The 20076-nt window shown below is 44.1% G+C and overlaps 1 protein-coding gene across 5 annotated transcripts in view; it reads left to right on the forward strand.

Moving 5' to 3' along the window:
• hipk2 (homeodomain interacting protein kinase 2) overlaps nucleotides 1-20076 on the forward strand; it is a 72077-nt gene that overhangs the window by 45214 nt on the left and 6787 nt on the right. For 3 of the 5 annotated variants that reach the window (XM_044194283.1, XM_044194285.1, XM_044194284.1), the window contains 12 exons: nucleotides 4409-4532; nucleotides 5236-5355; nucleotides 6716-6802; nucleotides 10198-10382; nucleotides 10510-10672; nucleotides 12919-13144; nucleotides 13874-13995; nucleotides 16769-16899; nucleotides 17881-18063; nucleotides 18220-18543; nucleotides 19304-19548; nucleotides 19667-19827. In XM_044194283.1, the coding sequence (XP_044050218.1) occupies nucleotides 4409-4532; nucleotides 5236-5355; nucleotides 6716-6802; nucleotides 10198-10382; nucleotides 10510-10672; nucleotides 12919-13144; nucleotides 13874-13995; nucleotides 16769-16899; nucleotides 17881-18063; nucleotides 18220-18543; nucleotides 19304-19548; nucleotides 19667-19827 (2071 nt within the window). The remainder of the gene's footprint in view (nucleotides 1-4408; nucleotides 4533-5235; nucleotides 5356-6715; nucleotides 6803-10197; nucleotides 10383-10509; nucleotides 10673-12918; nucleotides 13145-13873; nucleotides 13996-16768; nucleotides 16900-17880; nucleotides 18064-18219; nucleotides 18544-19303; nucleotides 19549-19666; nucleotides 19828-20076) is intronic. The other 2 variants (XM_044194281.1, XM_044194282.1) reach the window with 2 other exon arrangements.

The raw sequence follows: 20076 nt of genomic DNA on the forward strand, positions 1-20076 counted from the left end.
CGTGCCATCTCTGGCTCCCAAGGAGACTGGGGCTCATCAATGACCAGGCCAGCTGGGAGGATGTCAGCATGCAGACTCTCTCCCTCCCTCTCTCCGTCTCTCCACCCCACCCTCCCTCTTTCATTTGTCAAGGGCCAGTGCTGTCAGAGCCACTAGCCAGAACACTGAGGCCTCTCATGCAGTTGGGTCCCCATTGAAATCTAGAGAAAGCCTCTGGCTAGCCGGTGGTTTGCACACCGTCTGTACTGTATGTGACATCTATGGTCTGCAGCGAGAAGCTCACCGCCACCCTCTGAGAGGCACTGTCTGTGGTGGCCATGCCAACTGGAGATGAGCGAGGTGGGGTGCAGCTTAAAGGGTAATAAATTGGCAGTGTCAGTTGAATGTAGCACGCTCAGATGGTGTATTCAAGCACCTCAATTCAAGAGATTACCAGGTGACAAGAATGTAGTTTTTAGCCACGCTAGAGGTGTGGCTCTATGGATGGCAATGTGATCCCCTGATTTTCCTCTAGCGCCACCAAGGTTCACATTTGTGGCTAAGATTGAAATGTCTCAACAACGTTTGGATGGATTTCCAATAGTGCATTACTATTAGTTCAAGATTATACCTGCTGAATATCAGCATGTTAGCCTTGTCATTATGAGCATGCTAGCATCCTGACATTAATTTTTACCTAAAAGAACCACTGTGCCCAAGTACAGCCTGACAGAGCAACTAGCATGGCTGTAGACTGGTGAGTAGAGTCTTGTGCAGTCTTTGACCCACCCCCCTTTTTTGTTTTTAAGGGCTTCAGTTAAGTCTTGAAATACCCCAGAATTCTGTTAGCCAAACAGTCAAAAACCAAAAATGTGACCACTGAACACCTGGCTGCTTGTGCACTGTTTTACCTGTGATAGAGATTGACTATGGCATCCTATTTAGCATCAAAAACTGACACGGTCCTATCTGCACGAATTGTCAATCACTTGTATTCTACTACTTTAGGAAGGAAAGGGAGACAGGAAAGGAGCAAGGTTTGTGAGCTGCGCAGATGTGTTTGTTGTTTATCACTGCCAGTGAAAGCCCTGCATCAGCAGCAGCTGTGGGGTGCTTTGCATGCAATGGCAGCGGTGCATTGGTAGGGGCAGATTTGCATTTGTGGTTTCATATCATGAACAACGATGTTACTATCTCTCTTGTCCTTCCTTTGCTCTCTCACTCTTTCTCTGTCTTTGTCTCTCTCTGAACGGGAGGAGCTTTCTGTGAGAGGTAGAGAAGCCATGAGAAGAGGCTAAGTAGAGCACTGGAACATAACCCAGGAACATTGCATAGCTATACACACATGCATAGAAACGTTGTACTAAAGCTAAAGACCTAGAACTAATAATGCTCTAATATATTTTGTTAAAGTTGACTGTAATGAAAGCCACCTTTCTCTGATATCAAATGTAGCATTGGGTCAGCCCTACTTGAGCTCTTCTGTCAGTTTTTGCTTGTTTGTGAGCTAGTATGAATTACATACCATGATGTTGACTGGTGTTGGAAGTCACTTTGTTCAGTGTCTTGGGGAAAAAAAGGGGGAAAGTTGAAGGTCCTGTGGTCTGCATGTGTCCGCTGGAGTCACAGTGATCTGAAGGACCATCTGATGAAAGGGCTTCCTGCGGCTTTCATCTCCACAATGCGTTTTGATGGGGAGAATTCCCTTACAGCCTCATGTTGTGAAAACAGCCTCTCCTTTTTGCAGCTTGCAATGGCTCATATATATTTCTGGTTTCTCAAAGTCAAATGAGGTTTTTGGATAACTCATACTCATGCACATAAGGGGGTATATGTTTCGTGTTTTTGTGTAGAAATGTGTGAATCATATATAGATGGGCTGCTACAGTATATTGGTTGTATTATATTGTAAAAGTATTGCAGTTTCTGCACAGACAGCGTAATAAGCAGAGTTGAAAGTACAAACAGTGATATTTGAATATATAAATAGAACATAATCCTCGCAAACTTCTGTGTACTGTTTTGTGTTTGTCATGAAAGTGTTTAAGTGATTTGATTTTTAGTTTCTGAAGATTTTAAATTGGCCGAGACGCTAAATCAATGCTGGATAATAGGATGTTTAAGTGTGTTAATGAACATTTGCTCATGGATTCCTCAAGTGTGATTGAGCACATCTCCTGCTGAAGGTAAAAGGGAGACACAACCTTACTGGAAGACCACTCCTAATAGCTTCAACTTTAACTTTTCTAATATGCTTGCCTCTCTGTGTGGCAGTGTACCTGTGCACATGTGTACAGTTGTTCCATCTCCATTATGTCCACAGGCTGTTAGAGGAGGATCATGCTGACCCCGGTCCTGCTGTCTGTCTCTTCTCTTTCCTACCTTCAGTAGACCTCGCTGTTCCGTCTGCTATCGCATCCTAGCAGGCTCCTTTATGCCTCTTTGGCAGACCCTTGATAGACGTCTCGGCTCATTGTGTGTGAAGGTGTCTTTGTATTGGTCTGTAATGGTGCCCTAAGATACTGTTGCTAGAGTGTTGTCTTGGTGTCTGTTCCACTGCTGCCCTCGAGACCCCATTAACCACCTTCTGTAACAAGAGCTCTTCACTGCTCCCCCTCATTTGCTTTATTTGTGTCTCTGCTCCTAAACTCTCATCCTCTTGTTACGGTTTTGTTTTTCTTACTCAGTATCTCATCATCTATCCTCGCGGTGTCTTCTGCCTTTCTATATTAGACATATCTGAGTATGCAATGAATCGCCTGTTTTAATCAGCGAGCAGTGAATATAGGGCAGGGGGCTTCAGTTGGAAATTAGCTTTTAAGTATGTGAGGTATGTTCATTCATTCTCCTCCAAACCCCCCAGCTGCCCTCGGACCACTTCACCCATCACCCCCGTACAGGCCTATAAAGTCCTATAGTGTCCCCCCATGCTGTTTTCCACATTGTCTGTTTCCCTGGTACTTACAGTTCCAGCGGGACCGAGGCTAGGCCCCCTCGTTTCTCTCTCTGTGACCGAAACCCTGCCAGAGCCCGCCTAGGCTTAGGGGTTAGCCTAGTTACCATGGTCACGGCAATCAGCATTGTGAACTCGGCTATGAATGAGAAACTTTCCAAGATCAGCCCTAAACTCTTGTGATCTGTGTGTCATGCAGTTAATATGTTATTAATAGATCGCTTCAGTATTTCAGTCTACATTGAAGTTATAGGATAGGACAAGAGCTCTGCCTGTTTCTGTTAGCGGAGACCAATTTTTTGGAGCTAAGTCACTAAATTTCACCAATAAGGAACATGTTAGACCAAAAACGTCTCCCCTGTGGTGATGACAGCCAGAAAACCTCTTGAAAGTGCTTTGGATTGTTAGAGAGCAGAGTCACTGTGTTCTTGGTTATTTTAAGCCCCATCAGAGACGTGAGCTCACAAGAAGTGTATTAGTCTTTCTGACAGGATATAAAACATGTTGAATGAAAGTTGGGAATTGTTTGGGACTGCAGTGCTGCTCAAATAACTGGAACAATATTTCTTCTTTTTTATCAAATCATAGATATTTATCACTTCTACCACTGAAATGGTTTCTTTGTCACTATCACTGCGTGTATATGACTGGCAAAAGCCAGTGTTTGGGAATGAAGCACTGGCATTATTAACTCAAATGTAGCCTACTAAAAGCCTGGATGAAGCTCATTGCATGCTCTACAGAATATTTATGTTGGTCTTATTTTTATGGCATAATTGCTTCCACAGTGCTTTGTGGCTATGGACTGTGAAACTCGGTAAACATTACCCCTCTACCTCTAAACCATGTCTGACTACCAGAGATGGGTTCAGTGATTGGTGCTCCTGCATGGTTATCAATCAGTTATCTGCAAGGTAGCACCTTGGAAACTGAGCACACTAAACTTCAACTTTCAAGCTTTTTTCAAGGCTACATTGAGTGATTGATGTTATGATAATATAGCAGCTTTCAAACATCAAAGATTAAGTGAACTGTCTGTCCTGGTGTGGGCCTGTGGAAGTGTCTGTGTGTTTTTGTGTTTGTGGGCAAAAATGTGTACTTCTGTGTGTACGTTGTCTAATTAAATCGCATTGGCTTTGGGAATGTTGCTAAAATTTGTGGACAGTCTCCAGCTCACGCCTACATATGCAACGTAGATTATTTCCTCTTCTGACCTGTGCGTACTACACTGGGCTGCTCTCCATGAGCTCATAGGAAGCGTGAAAAGAAGCTCCTCGCAAGGCTTTTGCAGCTTTGACTTTATATTGAAAATGACAATGTAGTCATGTCACAGTTAGGGTTGTCTCATTTTTCTATCTTTTTCAGTCACAGCAGAATCCAGTTATAGCATCAGCTCTGCTCAGTATGGTCTTATAGATTTAGTATATGAGAAAATGTCTGATTTCTAACCACACTGTGTGTTTTCTCTATCCACAGGGCTCCTGAGATCATCCTGGGCCTGCCGTTCTGCGAGGCCATAGACATGTGGTCCCTGGGTTGTGTGATAGCCGAGCTCTTCCTAGGATGGCCTCTCTACCCTGGGGCCTCAGAGTACGATCAGGTAACATATAATGGTTGCTTGGACCTTCAAATTGTCTCCTGACCTCTGTGCAAATCATGATTGTGAGTGATTGGGTGCCAGCATACCCATGAATCTGAGTTCATGCGCAGTTATGTTTATGTGTGTGTGTGTGTGTGTGTGTTCGCTCTCCATGAGTGTGTGCTTGTGAGTGTGTTTGGGAGGGTGGGATCCTTCTCCAATCCCCCTGACAGCCCCTGATGATTCTTGCGCAGCCTCCCTGTTTATCTGAACAGATGCCACAGAGCCACTTGTCCAATTAGCGCAGCCCCTGTGCTCCAGAGCAAGACATTGCCGCGTTCCCCTCTCTCTATCAGTCAGACGAGGCTCAGTGGGAAAACCTTGAGCAAGTTGTGCTCCATCACTGAACAAGCTTGCCTGATTTTTCACAAGCCCGTAAACTTAGCAAAGTGTCTCATTTACAAGTCTCAAATCAGTCTTAGATTCTTGAGCTGAGGTCATGTTTGGGTGCTACGCATATTTCAGCCAGATTAGTCTGGAGTAGTTAATGTCAGCCTAGATTTTCAAACTGCCAAAAGAACATCCATCCTAAAGTTTTAGCCTTTTTTTGGCAACGGCAGGAAAGATCCGCAGTGTTCCCCAATTAAATGCAATGCAACGCATGGTTCAGTCATGCATATGATATGAAAAGTATAAAATACATTTTTCATTTTCTGTCTTGCAGATCCGGTACATCTCACAGACGCAGGGTCTGCCTGCAGAGTATCTGTTGAGTGCAGGGACAAAGACCACCCGGTTCTTCAACAGAGACCCCGACTCCACCTATCCTCTCTGGAGACTTAAGGTACAGCTGGAGTGATACAGATGCATGCACACAAACTCCAAGCTGGTAGCATCAAGAACATCCTTCTAGGAGCAGGGGATATTTTTGCCAGCAATATCTGTATATTCCAGAAACTCTGGCTACACTGCGTGAGGCGTTGATGGCCCTGTTTCTGGCTGTAAACAAAGTGAGAATGTAATGAGAGCAAAATGGATCTGTGTGAAAGGATTTGACAAATGGAAGCCCAGCCTGATGAATTCAGCTCAGAGGGTGTCTGCTCTAACCCCCTCCGACTGTCACTGACATGTAGGCCACTCAATAAGGAGGTCCGGCCCCTTCTTTTTTTACCCTCATTAACTTCAGTTAAACTTTTGTGTGCCACATTGAACTGCAAATACTGACCCATCTCTGCAGGTTATGGTATGTTTTTACCATGCCTGCTTCTGCCTGTGCCTCGGATTAATCCTTTTTGAAGAGCCCAGTGCATTTGTTTCTTATGAATCTCAGTAACATACCACACTGACAACAACTGATGATGATGATTGGCCTTTAAATGAAGACATGTGATAACATAGAGTACATAGTTCTCTCAAGTCGGCTTTTAGCAGTTGTCAGGTAAAAGTTGCACAACTTTTTCATGTTTTTGCTCCAATTTAAGAATTTCTCCTGTGGGCTTATGAGGCCTTTTAAAACACATTGTTGTCAGTTTAGACAAGGGGGTTTCTGAGTTCCTTAAGATAAGAGTTGACAGCAGCATTGTGGAGACACAGAGACAGATTGTTAGCTTGCACTTGACACCACTGCTGTAACTCCTCATGATTTTCTGGTGTCTTTGGTATGTGGAAAATCAAACGTCAAGGCATCCTGACCACTTTTTTCCACTCTGAAGAGTGATTGCTCAGCTTTAATCTGACCTGGCCATGTGTTTCCATGTAACAGCAGCTGCGTTGCTTTGCTGACTGTAATTAAAAACTATCATGTGTTCAGTCAGTTTCTATAGTCAACACAGATTAGTTATGTGTAAAATTGCATCCTTTGAAAAATAATGATCACATGTGTTTATACTTGTCGGAAATATACATTTTCAGATAGTTTCATAAGTGTGTGCTCATGTGCACAACAGCGTGTGTGTGTGAAGTGCAGTTTACATTCTCTATATAGACTTAGTGATATAGTGTGTGCCTCCACATGTAGTCTGCCCCATCTTCCCTGGCGGTTAGATGAGTGTTTGTGTGCTACCCCAGGGTTGCTCAGAGGGCAAGCAAGAGTCCTGCTGCACATCAACAACAAGAGGCTGTAATGAGCCAAATGTAAATAGTGCGTTTCCAGAGGGGAAGTGTGATGGGATTTGAGAGAAACATCTGCTTCTTGTCTCCCGCAGACTCCAGAGGACCACGAGGGTGAAACGGGGATCAAGTCCAAGGAGGCTCGCAAGTACATCTTCAACTGCTTGGATGATATGGCACAGGTATGCTGTTTCAGTATCACAAAGCATGACTCTTCCCTTCCCACGATTCTAGATATATAGACAATAGATATATTACTTGGTTTTGCTCTTTCTTTTGCTTCAATCACATCCGCCTGTCTCGCATTTGCAGCCTCCACTGAAGCGTCTACTCAGGTCCCGGGCCAGTTTCATCCATGACACCCCGAGAATTATCTATCAAATATTTGAAACCCTTTAAAATATTTATTCTGCAAAGGCCTGATCTCCAGATGCGGTGTAGCTCTGCTGCTATATAGAATTTTACAGAGTGAAATGAAAGCAGCTGTTCAGTCTGAACCCCCCTCCTCAACTCTGCCTCTGCTCTTCATTTTGCTTTACCGCTGTCTAATAAGTTACAGACAGACATTTGAGCTGTGGTGAGGCTGGTTAATGTGTTGTATATGTACAGTTTGCTTTCTTATTTAAGCTGGTGTGAGTGTTGTGGCTATGTCTACACTTCTACATCTATAGTACGTCTAAGCATACACATACACACACATGAACACAATCCATTTTTTCAGTTTCAGTTTTTCAGACCCACTCAGTGGAATCCGCACCATATTGGGTCTGCATTACTCAGCTGGTTAGCCCCTCTCCCCCTGCAGCCCTGCATGTCACCTGTGGGAATCTGTTTGTTTAATCTGTCTTACATAACCCCAGGAAGTGACTTATATAGCAGACTTATATATGGAAAAGCACTGCTACTGAACACGGCTACAGCTAATGTCACTTTTCTTTATGACTCAGAGTGAATTCATCTCTCCACGGTGGGAAAGTTCACATGTAGCCATGACATTTTGATAGGACGTGCCTGACAGTGAGATGATAGTGCGTGTTGTTGTGTTCACCCTTGCTTGGCCAAATACTGGTTCTGCTGGCAGATGTGGCAGCGGTGATGGAAAATTACAATGTTTTTCCCAGGGCCCTTCGAATCTGTGACAGCACTCTCTTGTCATCATGCACCTCGATCCTGCCTCTGATAATGACTAGCCAAGAGATAAGAGTTAAGCAGGTGAATTATTTCTTTTGGAATATGGCCATCTTGGTACACAACCAGCAGCAGCCTCTGGAACCTGTCCATGTGGATACACAACACATGTAGTGATTTAAGTGATGGAGACAATTATGGTTGTCCAGTTGCGCCCAGGGCCACTGTCAGGCCTGTCTGGAGTAACATGCTGTCGGCTGGGACAAGATAGTATCGCTGCCTCGGCTTGTTGAATTTACAGTTAACACACACACATGCAGCACAGAGTTTAATGAAACCAACCTGCACTGGTATGATATCCCCTGGGTCATCTCTGTCACCTACGCTTCAAGCTCTGTGCCCCGTCTTCCTCTCACTGTTGCAGCCAGACTCAGCTTACTACAAAAACACAGCAGAGATACAGCCGAGCTGCACAAGCTTAATGTGGGAGAAAAGTGCCTATTTCGCCCCATTTCACTATCCTGATCGTATAAACAAGTCAGCATTGTGGACATCTGTCTCCGCGTGTATAATGGATGATATAGCTTAAGGCCCTGAAAAACAGAGGGGCTGGGTGTCAGGGAGAGATAATAAACTTCCTTTAAGTCGTGGGAAATGTGGGGAGGCTTTAGTCACAAGTATATCTAATTTGACTAAATCAGAGACCAACTTGCAGCAAATGCAAGACCCCGCTTGAGGCCTGATGTAGATGGAAAGAAGGCCTGCTTCAAAATGGATTCACTTTGATCTGCAATCCTTCAATATCTCTGTTGATAGGAGTGAAGCCATGGCAGGAGGGCCAGCAGTGTCTTCACCTTATCTTTCTTTTATTACATGCACTTACAAATACACTTTGCCTTTCTCCTGCTACTCTTCCAACTGAGAAATAAAGTTTATGGGCAAATCTGCTCATGTTGTAGTGCTGTGCAGAGGACAGGCCTGCATCCTGCACACCTAGCTCCACAACTCCTGAGGCGTAGCCCGATCTGTCTCACTCCTCGACATCTGCCATCCCTGCTCTTACTCCAGAGTGGCAAGTCAGTGCTCCTCATGGCACAGATGTGGCTCCATAAACAGCCATTGACATGCAAAACACGCAGGGCTGACCATGTTAGATGAAACTTGTCTCTATGTTTTTTAGTGACCATTTCCATTCAAGATAAGAAAATGTCAAATGTTGCCTTTTGCTGTTATTGTAAGACAATGAAGCATGAAAATATATTTTCTATCTAGTATATTCACATATCTTAATTTAATGGACGATAGGAAAATCATTTTTCCTCTTCAGGCTTCTTTTAATCCAGTCTGATTATTGTGGCACACCTCGGCCAACTCCCACCTGCTATACATGTGCAACCAAACTGTGCACATTTCCCAAAGTCATCTCTTCCACTAGCAGAGGACGATGTGATTATTTCTTACCTCATTCTGCAGATTATTCCTTTATCACAGCCAGCAGAGATGGCAAGCAGAGAGGAATGGTTACAGACCTAGAATAGCCTGCATAGAGAAAGAGAATTGAATCAGATTTGCAGTGTTGACTGGCAGCACATCTGATAGCCCCTGGAGCAGGCCTACAGATAAGTGCTGCGTCTTTATTAAAAACAGGCCTGCTACCTCTGCATGGCAGTCACAATAAACAAGGCTGCCTGTCTGTTGCTACTGTCCTTGTCTCTGTCTTCGCACTGCCTGACAATCTGCTTGTTCGCTTAAACTCAGATTAGCTATATCATGACCTTGTTCCACCCCCTTCATTCCTCACCCCACATGACAACCCTAAAAGTAAACCCAGTCCCCAGAATTAGTCCCCTGCCTAACAAATCAATTCCTGCTAGTGTATGTAGCTTTTCATTAGAGCAGAAATCTGCAGAAATCTGCTTTGCCCAGTATTTATCCACAACCTAAGCCGCAATGTTTAATACAGCAACATGATGTTCCAAGGAAGCTTCCCAGAATTGCCTCAGAACATATTTAGGTTAAGTTGTCTCATGTCAGCTTTCTCAGAGGCACTCACAAAATGGTGTCCTTTGTTAAAGTTTTTTTTTTAACGAATAGCCAATGTCAGTATTTATTGGGTTCATGTTTTTTGTTTGTTTTCACATCTCAGGAATAGATAAAAATCTCAGTGAAGGCGCCAGAGGATATTTCAAGTGGTGCTATAAATACCAGTGCAAATGTTTATAATGTCACTAAGGTGCAAGGTTATCACTGGGCTCTGTGACACACACACACTGACACCCTAAGTGATGAGGCCTTGTGAGTATTAATAGGCCTCTGTATGGGAATAAGCTGTGGGAGAGATTTTTCTCTGTCGTCTGCAGAAAGACTTGAGAGGAACTCAAGGAATACTCAGCCATCGAAGAAGTATTTGAATTGCTAAGATGCTTGTGTATTTGTTTCGTGCCTCCAGGTGAACATGACATCAGATCTGGAGGGGAGCGACATGCTGGCAGAGAAGGCCGATAGAAGGGAGTTCATCGACTTGTTAACCAAGATGCTGACCATTGACGCAGACAAGCGGATCACTCCTATCGAAACGCTCAACCACCCCTTTGTTACTATGTCACATCTCCTCGATTTCCCACACAGCACACAGTATGAGCTGAACAGGCCCTGTTGTTGTTTATATAATTATCATTTTGAACAGTGAAATAACATCTGCCACTGTCATAACACACAGTACTCGTTCCTTCTCTGTCTCCCTCACTCTCTGTCCGTGCAGCGTGAAGTCATGCTTCCAAAACATGGAGATCTGTAAGCGTCGTGTCAACATGTACGACACAGTAAACCAGAGCAAGACGCCCTTTATCACCCATGTGGCCCCCAGCACCTCCACCAACCTCACCATGACCTTCAACAACCAGCTGAACACTGTGCACAGCCAGGTAAAAGTGAAAAAATAAACATCCTCACTCACAGACTGCTGTTAGGCAACCACTGATAGTGAACGTTTATGCTGTCAGATGCAAGTATGTAAATTATTTTAGCTATGGTTTAGTGCAGTTCCACAGTAGGTTCCAATAAAATTATGATTGAAAATATGACATAAGAAATGCAGCCAGAAGTTAATAAAACTACAGATAAAAATAAAAGTCTTTGAGACCTCTAAAGTGAAAGAATTCAGTCAAAGTATAGACTAGTTATCACCTATTTGGAGAACACTGCATATGTACTTTATTTATACTGTATATGTATACATAATTGTATATGTATCATATTGGATAATGAAAGCCTAGCTGAAACCCTCAAGCAACAATATGACAATATGACACATCTTGCTTACATACCCAGTCTTAACCAAATAATTGTATTTTAAACACCAAACTGTCAGGAGTTGAACCACTTAGCAGCCCATGAGCGGCTGTTTGTCTCTTTGTTCTATTTTTTCTGTCCGTTCTTCCTGTCTGTCTGCACGTTTCCATGCTTACTGGCCTGCCTTTCTGCCTTGGTGCATGTATATCTGTCTGCCTGCATTTTTGTCTGTGGCCCAGGTCCTGTGGGATTGTCACAAAGTGCTGATTGCACACATGACAAGCCCCACTTCCTGCTTGCCTTGCATTCTGGGGCTTTCAGGCCTTAAGAATCCTTTTACCAGGCTTCCTCTCTTTTTCCCTCCTCTCACTCCTGTCCTCCTCTGTCTTCTCGTCTGTCCTCCCATTTCCCTGGGTTTAGCCTGTGGTGCTTTACCGCTTCGTTCCCGTACGGTCTGTGAATCGAAACTGCTGACTTTTGGCTTATGCCGGAATCACAGAGTGTCGGGTTGCAAGGTTTTCCAGATTGTGCTTAGTTACAACTCCTGCTCTCTCCCCCCACCCACCTCCCTCTTTAGTAAACAGAGTTCTTTATCACCAACTATATCGAGCCAGCTCACACTGTGTAGCATGCGACAAAAACCCCATCTTGCTGTGATTTAAATGGATTAACATTCCCTCAGCTTGTCTTTTCTGCGCCTGGCTCTCAGGGCATATAGACAGACTTAAGTTAGTGATTTATTCAGCTCGATATATTTGCAAGGCTGGAATGCATCTTTGGCTTGTATTTTGCTGCTTCTGTGCTTGTGTATGATGAATGCCACAGTGGCATATTGATTATGTTCCCTCCCCTGGTGTTCATCGAACACGCTAAAGAGAGCAAATGAAAAATGAAAGCGCTGTCTCTGTATTTCCCTCCGCCCCTGCGTACGCTTAATAAAAGGGCTAAAATTAGACAGTGTCTCATGGAGCAAATACTACTTATGAAGTGAGTAGAAACGGTGTCTCTTAAAAGCATTTGTATGTCTCGGATGTTCCCACGCAGTCTTAGTATTCCACATGTTTCATTAATGGTCAAGACATGCTGGAGTTACCTAAGCTTACATAATTACAGAATGACTGTTGGCTGTGAAATATTACTCCTGTCAGTCATATTGATTTGGAGGCTAGATAGGGAAGCTGTGACACGAAATGTCAAATTTTGCTGCAGCTCATTATATTGGCTCATATTGATTCTGTAACATTTACATTTAAACAGACTTATAACGTGATCATCTTATGACTTTAACGCTCATCATTTAAGTGTGACAATAAGGGAGATGTTAATGTTGCTGTGTGGTTTATTATTGCAAAATTGTGTACTGAGACATATATAGCATCAATAAATTCATGTTCAGTATATTGTCACTATAGACAGAATACAATTCCTGTCCAGTAGTGCATTATTCTAGTCTAAAGAAGTATGGTTTGTTTGCCAGTAAACGCTGTAAATGTTACAAAATTACCAAAATCTCAGTCAAATGTGCACTGGTGGCATTGATGGTTGATTATTCTAAGAATTGTAGCATTGATTGCATCTCTCTTCACATTAACATAATTAATCAAATCAACGATCCGCATATTTTAAGACAAGTTCAAATCAGTCGTCCAATTTCCTTATTCTTCCATTGGCTCTCATCAGTGATGGATACCCCGCCATCCATCTTCTCTTGATCTGGTGGTTGTTTTGCATCTCTATGTGTGCATTATTTTGTCAGTATATTATTATCTTTCTGTTTTTACCATGCCTGCTGTTCAGCCTTCCCTCCTTCCACTTCCCTATCATTCCCATCAGTTCCTCCACCCTCATGATTTTTATTTTGGTCCCATCATTCCTTTAGGCCACCAACCTGGCTCCCTCCTCAACCAACAATGCCACCCTTTCCTTTGCAAGTCCTGATGTCTCCATACTAAACTACCAATCTGCACTCTACCAGCCCTCCGCTGCCTCCATGGCAGCCGTGGCCCAGAGGAGCATGCCCCTGCAGCCGGGGGCTCCTCAGCTCTGCGCTGCCCGGCCTGACCCCTTCCAGCAGGCGCTCATTGTCTGCCCACCTGGCTTCCAAGGTAAGGAGGTCTGACCAGTCAGTATGCATTAGAGTGAACGGATAGAGTGGGATTTGTGGTCATCTGTGCAAAACATAAGATCTCAGCTGTGAGCACCTGCATTAGAACAGGCTTGTCCTTATCCTCATTTGATGAGGATAAAACACAATTGAAAAGCATTTATCTGGTACCACACATACAGCTCTGTAGTCGGTTTCAGTTCTATCTGTGTGCACAGACACAGCTAGCTTTTTTTTGTTTTGTTTTACAGCGTTAGCCTTGCACCCCACACTCAGTGTCAATCGTACCATTGATGAGGCAATTAATCATTTGAGAGGAAACTTAATATCTTTGTGTAAGGCTTACTCACCCCCCTTTTGTCTCCTCTGTGTTAGCACTGGGAGGGTAGAAGAGCTCTAAGGCATCATTGTATTTGTTTATGTATAAACAAAAATGTTTATTTTTGTGGAATGGGTCATAAAAAAAAAATTATGTTAGAAACTGTTTTTATACTATTACCATGACTACTGTTTTTGTTTTTCTAAGTAGTGTTGCTATATTTGAACATAGCAGAAGGGTTTTGACATCTGTTGAATGCAGATAAATCAATGTGAATATATAACACATTATCTGATCCCTCACTCTTAATTTTGCAGATGGCATGATGTTGTTCAAAAGTGACACATACGGAGGGTATTGCTGTACTTATTTGTCGACATCCTCTGTACATGTGCTTTTATTTGTGCACAGGGCTGCAGGCATCCCCTTCCAAGCACACCAGTTACTCTGTGCGGATGGAGAATGCTGTTCCCATAGTGACGCAGGCCCCTGGTGCCCAGCCTCTTCAGATCCAACCTGGCCTGCTCGCACAGGTAGAAGAGATTCGAGTATCACAGAGAAGGAACTAATAGTTTTTTGGGTCTTAACAAATAACAGTGCCGGTCAGTCTTGGAACTGCCCACATTCAAACAAAACTCTCTGCATCCCCTTTTTTCATAAGCCCTCACTAAGAATAGTATCTATTGATGGAAGCTGGAAATCACTTAGTGTTCGTGACCCTGCCCATGCTGGAAGCTGTTTTTTCCTGAGCGCATTCAGGCCAAGCTCTCCTGTGCATTGCTCTCTGCTTCTCTCCCTCTCTCTCTTACTCTCTCCCCCTCACTCACTCTCTCTGCTGCCCCGCTCTCCTGGAGGCTGAGGCTGCCACGGTCTGATGCACACAAAGGCAGGAGCCTTTTACACAGAGAAGGCCTTCACTGGAGCCTGCACAGTGAAGCCGGAGCTTTAGCTGCTAGTATACAGTTGTTGGAAGTAACAGAGAGTGACTGTGCATCACTCTCTCTGCACACACACATTGTAGACCATTTCCATCACCACACCACCTCTTTCCCTATGGAAATTTCCATGATGGCTTTAAATATCCCTGAGAATCCAGGGAGTTTGAAGCACTCCCTTATCTCCAGTTAATCATGCAGTAGGCAGGCAGCAAAGCTCTGTGTGTTTGTGTGTGCGTGTGTCTGTGTTTCTATGGTATCTGTCAGATACCAAATGGTGATTAGCTCCAGGGCTGCTTCCAAGTCAGGCGCTCCAAATTACAGGCCTCAGAGGATCCTGGGAGGTCAGGGGAAGCTTGGATGAGGCTCTGTCTGACCAGAGAATTCATAACATCGCCAGATCCATGGATATGATGGATCTATCAGAGGCAAAATAAAATAAAATGTTCATGTCTTATGAAGGAAAAAATGTGGATCACACATTGCTGCCATGCTCTGTAGGTATTCACCTCTGTCTGCACACATGTTAAACAAAGACAGGCAATAGTTAATGCAAGCAGATGGTTTATATAGGCCAGCGAGCAGCACACCTAATAACTGGGTGTGTGGTGTGTATGTGTTTTTATTCCTTTACTGTGGGAGGTCTCACAGGCTTGGCTGATTCGTTGTTTGCCTCTTGGATGCATTCTCCCCACCTGTGCCTTCACCCACCCACTGCTCACTGTTGCCCATGCACCCTTTGCCCACTTTGGACCCATGTGAGTTTAGCCCTGAGCTCCCTGGGTTTGCAGAGAGGGGGCAGAATGAAGGAGGCTCCAAGCAGGGAGGCAGGGAAACCAGCAGGACCTTTATCTGGAGCAGGAATGCAGAAAATGTGGAAACAATTGGGGAGTGAGAGCTGGGGCTTTCAAAGCCCTGAGGTGACAAAAGGTTTTCATCAGGGGAGTATAGGTCGAGGTGGGAGGCGGTGGGCCGCTGATAGTGATGGTAGGCTCTGAAAAGAAAGAAAATGGCCTCTTAACTGGGTTACCATTTCAGGGCAGACAGGCCGGTTACACAACGCAGACGCCTAGTGAGAGAGGCATGTCGAGTGCCAGGAATGAAGATAGAACGAGCAGGAGGTAGAGGAGCAGGAGAAGGATGGATGTATTAGAGTCCCTTAATGGCATGTTGATAAAAGACCTTGGATGTGGTCTTAGATGTAAAGACCAGCTCCAGAATGTTCCATTAGAGATGTCAGTCATCAGTGCACAGACAAGGCAGCTCTGCTGGCCTGCAGATGCCCCCCTGCAGCACTTCAACCACAGGCTGGTTGGTTGGGACTTTGCAACCTGCCTCAGACAAAAACAATTCAACTTCCACAAGCCTGCAGCCAGACTACAGAACAGAACAACTACTTTGTGTCAGAATATAATGAAAACAGACAAAGCAAAGCAAAGATGTGAGTACCAAGATAAAGGTTAAGACAAAGATGAAGTTAAAAGACATAAAAAATAAAGTTACCATACCGTATGCACAGATTATCTGCTTTGCATTTTGTATGGTGTCTCTCTCTCTCTCTCTCATCTCTCTGTCTGTCTTTTCTTCCTCTGTTTAAACGTGTGTGCTGCTGCACATACTGATGCCATTGTAAATAGATGTGCAAATGGTATTAAAGGAACAATTCATTAGCCCTGACATTAAAGTGCTAATCAATAGAGCTGCATTAAACTATTAGAGTTACACACACAGTAACACACAAACATGCTCGGGCATGCACGCAAGCACACTCATCTTGGCAGATCTTGGGGCATATTATGCCTGATACTCCTCCTGTTCTGCATCGGAAATATAAAGTAGCCTCTTTCACAGCAGCTTGAATAGGCCTTTAATTCCAACATAGGTTGATTTGACTCAAGTTAAACACATAATCACACTAACACACAGACAAACACACACATGCACTCACTCATACACATGCAGACAAAGAAAGGAGCTGCTGTACATCTTTAGTAAGTCCTAGTCTTATCTCTTTTGCCGATGGATGTCTACTTGAAGCTGGCGGAGATCATTTGGCAAAGCCAGTAGCTAGTTTAAATCAGCTGTTATGCATTTTTGAAAACACACTGTAATTTATTACAACACCCTCAAAATTATCAGTGAATTTCAATGAATTCCCTTTGTTCATTTATAATGTTTAAAATTAAAAGACGCCAAAAAAAAGGTAACTTTGCAGTCCCATGACAGCCTTCATAAAACAACATTAATAAAATAGTTTGGATGTTTTGTTACATGACATCTGACTATTTTTCGGTATCTCCTCTTTCTGTCCTTTCAATCTCCACTTCTCCCCTTCTTTGTTTATCCCCCACTCTGTATTCTCCTACCTCAGCAGGCCTGGCCCAGCGGCACCCAGCAGATCCTGCTGCCTCCAGCTTGGCAGCAGCTCACCCACACCTCAGTCCAGCATGCCACTGTCATCCCTGACTCCATGAGCAGTACACAGCCTCTCGCCAACTGGAGGTGAACAACACTGCTTTCTTACTTTTAACTGCTCCCAGCTAGTCTTAACCTTCACTGATTTTGGAGAACATTAATTGATGTCTGAATATTGTGGCCTACACTTTTCGAATCCACCTTTCTTCACACAAGGATTTAGCTGGATAAATAAATCTAATGGGCTGACATAGGTCATTGTAATGCACTTTGTCAAATCAAGTTTATACACTTAACATCAGGGGCAAGTCTGTAGTTGAGGTCAGATAAGTTGATTTCAAAGGCCAGCTGTGGTTTAATGGCTTTTATAGGTCAAAATGTGCTATAAGAAGATGGTATGGCATAAGACTGATTGACCGAGGAGCCTAAACCTCCCTGACAGCTTGTCCTTTATCTTAAATGAATCACAGGCCCCACGTGAACATTGGTGCTTTTATAAGAGCAGATTTACCTCAGGGAGATGGATATATGTACATGTAGAGACATCATGTCAAGTATAGCCTGTCACTGCGATGACGCAATAAATGGATGGATAGATGGGAGAATGCAATCTGCAGGGAGATAAGGAGGATGTAGGTATATAATGTGTAAGTGGAGGGCTGCTGGGGCCATGTATGCTCAGATTGATTCGCGGCTGTCCATCTGTGACCAGACACCCCCCTCCTTGTCTCTCCCTCCCTTCCTGTCCAGTGGCAGCTCTGTTGTCCTCAGAGAGATGATTGGGAAAGTGTCGCACTTCCTCTGCAGAGCTATCGCTCCACAGCTGCTGGTGTCAGCTCCTCTGCCCTCCCTCTTTGCGCTTTCCCTCACTTGTTCCCTTACCTCCTTTCGTCCTCTTTAGAAAAGTTAGCTGCTGCCACCTTCTGGCTTCTGTGGGAAATACTTTACCCTCACCAGTGTTGGGTTTTATCATCCTGACATATCAATGTATCTGTCAGTATTTCCTGCTTTGCTACTTCACTTGCAGGTTTCTTATTGTTGTGGTAACATAAAACTGTTATATTACAGGAATTCCCATCCTCATGGCAGCCATTATAATCCCATCATGCAGCAGCCAGCCTTGTTGGCTGGCCACGTCACTCTCCCATCCAATCAGACGCTCAACGTCGGTGTGGCACACGTTATGAGGCAGCCCTCAACCAATAACAACTCCTCTTCCAAAAAGAACAAACAGCACCAGATGTCGGCCAGGTACTATAACACTCAGATGACTTTAGACTTACTGTAAATCATCATACTGGCAGATAAATCATTATCTCATAGCTTTAGATTTTGATCTTTGATTTTCAGCATCTGTGTATTTTGCCCTCTGTGTGGCACTTACCCTCTTCTCTGCCTTTCTATAAGGAACATGTCAGCATACGAGGTGTCGTCCTCTCAGGCGGTGCTGTCCCCGCAACGCTCCAAGCGGGTGAAGGAGAACACACCCCCACGTTGCGCTGTGCTACAGAACGGCTTGGCCTCCAACTGCCCGCCCCCGCAAGGCTGTGGGGGTGGCGTGTGGGGGGCTAGCGAAGCAGAGCAGGCTTCCAGCACCACCCGCGACCATCAGCACCAGCACCACGTCCCCAGACAGACCATCATCATCCCCGACACTCCCAGCCCTGCAGTCAGCATCATCACCATCAGCAGTGACACAGATGAGGAAGATGACCACAAACAAAACAACAGGTCAGTTCTGGGTTTTAAGGGATTAATGTGGTTCTATTTAACTGATACAGGCTTTGTTTATTATTGGGGTTACCAGTGCTTGTTATGTTACTGTGCTACCAAGGTAAAAGATTTGCAGGCTTGTCGTTGCAATATGAATTTTCACAACAAACACATCACAAAGGGCTGCAGTTACACATTGGCCAAGACAGAGAAAACCGAGACCTGTTTCGAAACATGGCATGCATCTGCTTTGACAGGATACAGATATGTTTTCACCATTGCCAGCAAAACTAAGAAGCCAACTTCCTGCTATTTTATTTTGGTTTTAAAAGTTGTATATGCTATAAGGCATTTTAAATTACATGTCTTTGTTTGTGATATCAGATGACGGTGCTAACCTTGTGGTGCCATAACCCTAACCCTAAAAGTAATTTGATCTGAAGTCATAAAATGCTAACCATGCCACCTAAGGCCAGTGGTGGCAGTGATATTTTACAACCATTGATCAAATCAATTTTATAACCATGCAGTCATCTGACAACAGAAAAACAAAAATGAAATGGAGTAATGGAGTTAGATTCGGGGGTCTATACTGCTGCACCATACAGTATACAATTAAAGAGAGGATGTAGAATCTGATAATGATAAATACAGTGAAAATATTTACCAATAAGCCAGCACTTATAATATTATAATATTGATGGCCTTGAGTTGACCTAATCACTGGAGTTGATTTCTAAGTAACTTTCCCCGCTGGTCCCCTTTCTGTTTCCTCCAGTTTATCTTCAAAGCAGCGGAAGAATGTCATCAGTTGCGTGACAGTCCATGATTCACCCGACTCTGACTGTTCCAGCCACAACAGCCCCTACACTGTGGAGTCCAGACCCCCCAACAACAACAGCTATGACACAAAGACTACCATCCTGGACAACTACAACAATGGGAACCCCCGCACCATCATCATTCCCCCTCTCAAAACCCAGAACAGTGAGGTCCCAAATGAGTGTGAGCGCCTGATGTCAGGTAAAGGACTGTGACAGATTCTTTCCTAACCTAAAACACACCCTCATGCATTAGCTGGTAACTGTTATGTTCTTAGTTGCTTCCCAATTAACCAAACTTGTATCCCTCCCCTGTGCAGATGCAATGAATCATCAGAATTCAGCTTACAAGTTCAAATCCTCCAATGGAGTGGTGTCTGGCAATAATCACGTACCAGGAGGCATGGCTGGAGGGGGGTCCTACCGACAGCAGCGCTCAGGGCCACACCCCCTCCAGCAGCAGCCTCTCAATCTCAGCCAGGTATGGTGACACATGTGTTATCACTATCAGCGTGTGAATATGTGTGTATGAAACCTCAGATCTCAACATTTTAGGATCATGTTGTGGAGAAATAGTTTGACATTTTGGGAAATACTCTTTTTCGCATTCTTGCCAAGAGTTAGATAAGAAGTTTGATACCACACTCATGTCTGTATGGTAAATATGAAGTTAAGGCTAGCAGCCAGTTAGCCCAGCTTAGCACAAAGACTGGAAACTGGGAAAAACAGC

The sequence above is a fragment of the Siniperca chuatsi genome, linkage group LG4 (genome assembly GCF_020085105.1).
Source record: "Siniperca chuatsi isolate FFG_IHB_CAS linkage group LG4, ASM2008510v1, whole genome shotgun sequence".
Taxonomy (NCBI): domain Eukaryota; kingdom Metazoa; phylum Chordata; class Actinopteri; order Centrarchiformes; family Sinipercidae; genus Siniperca; species Siniperca chuatsi.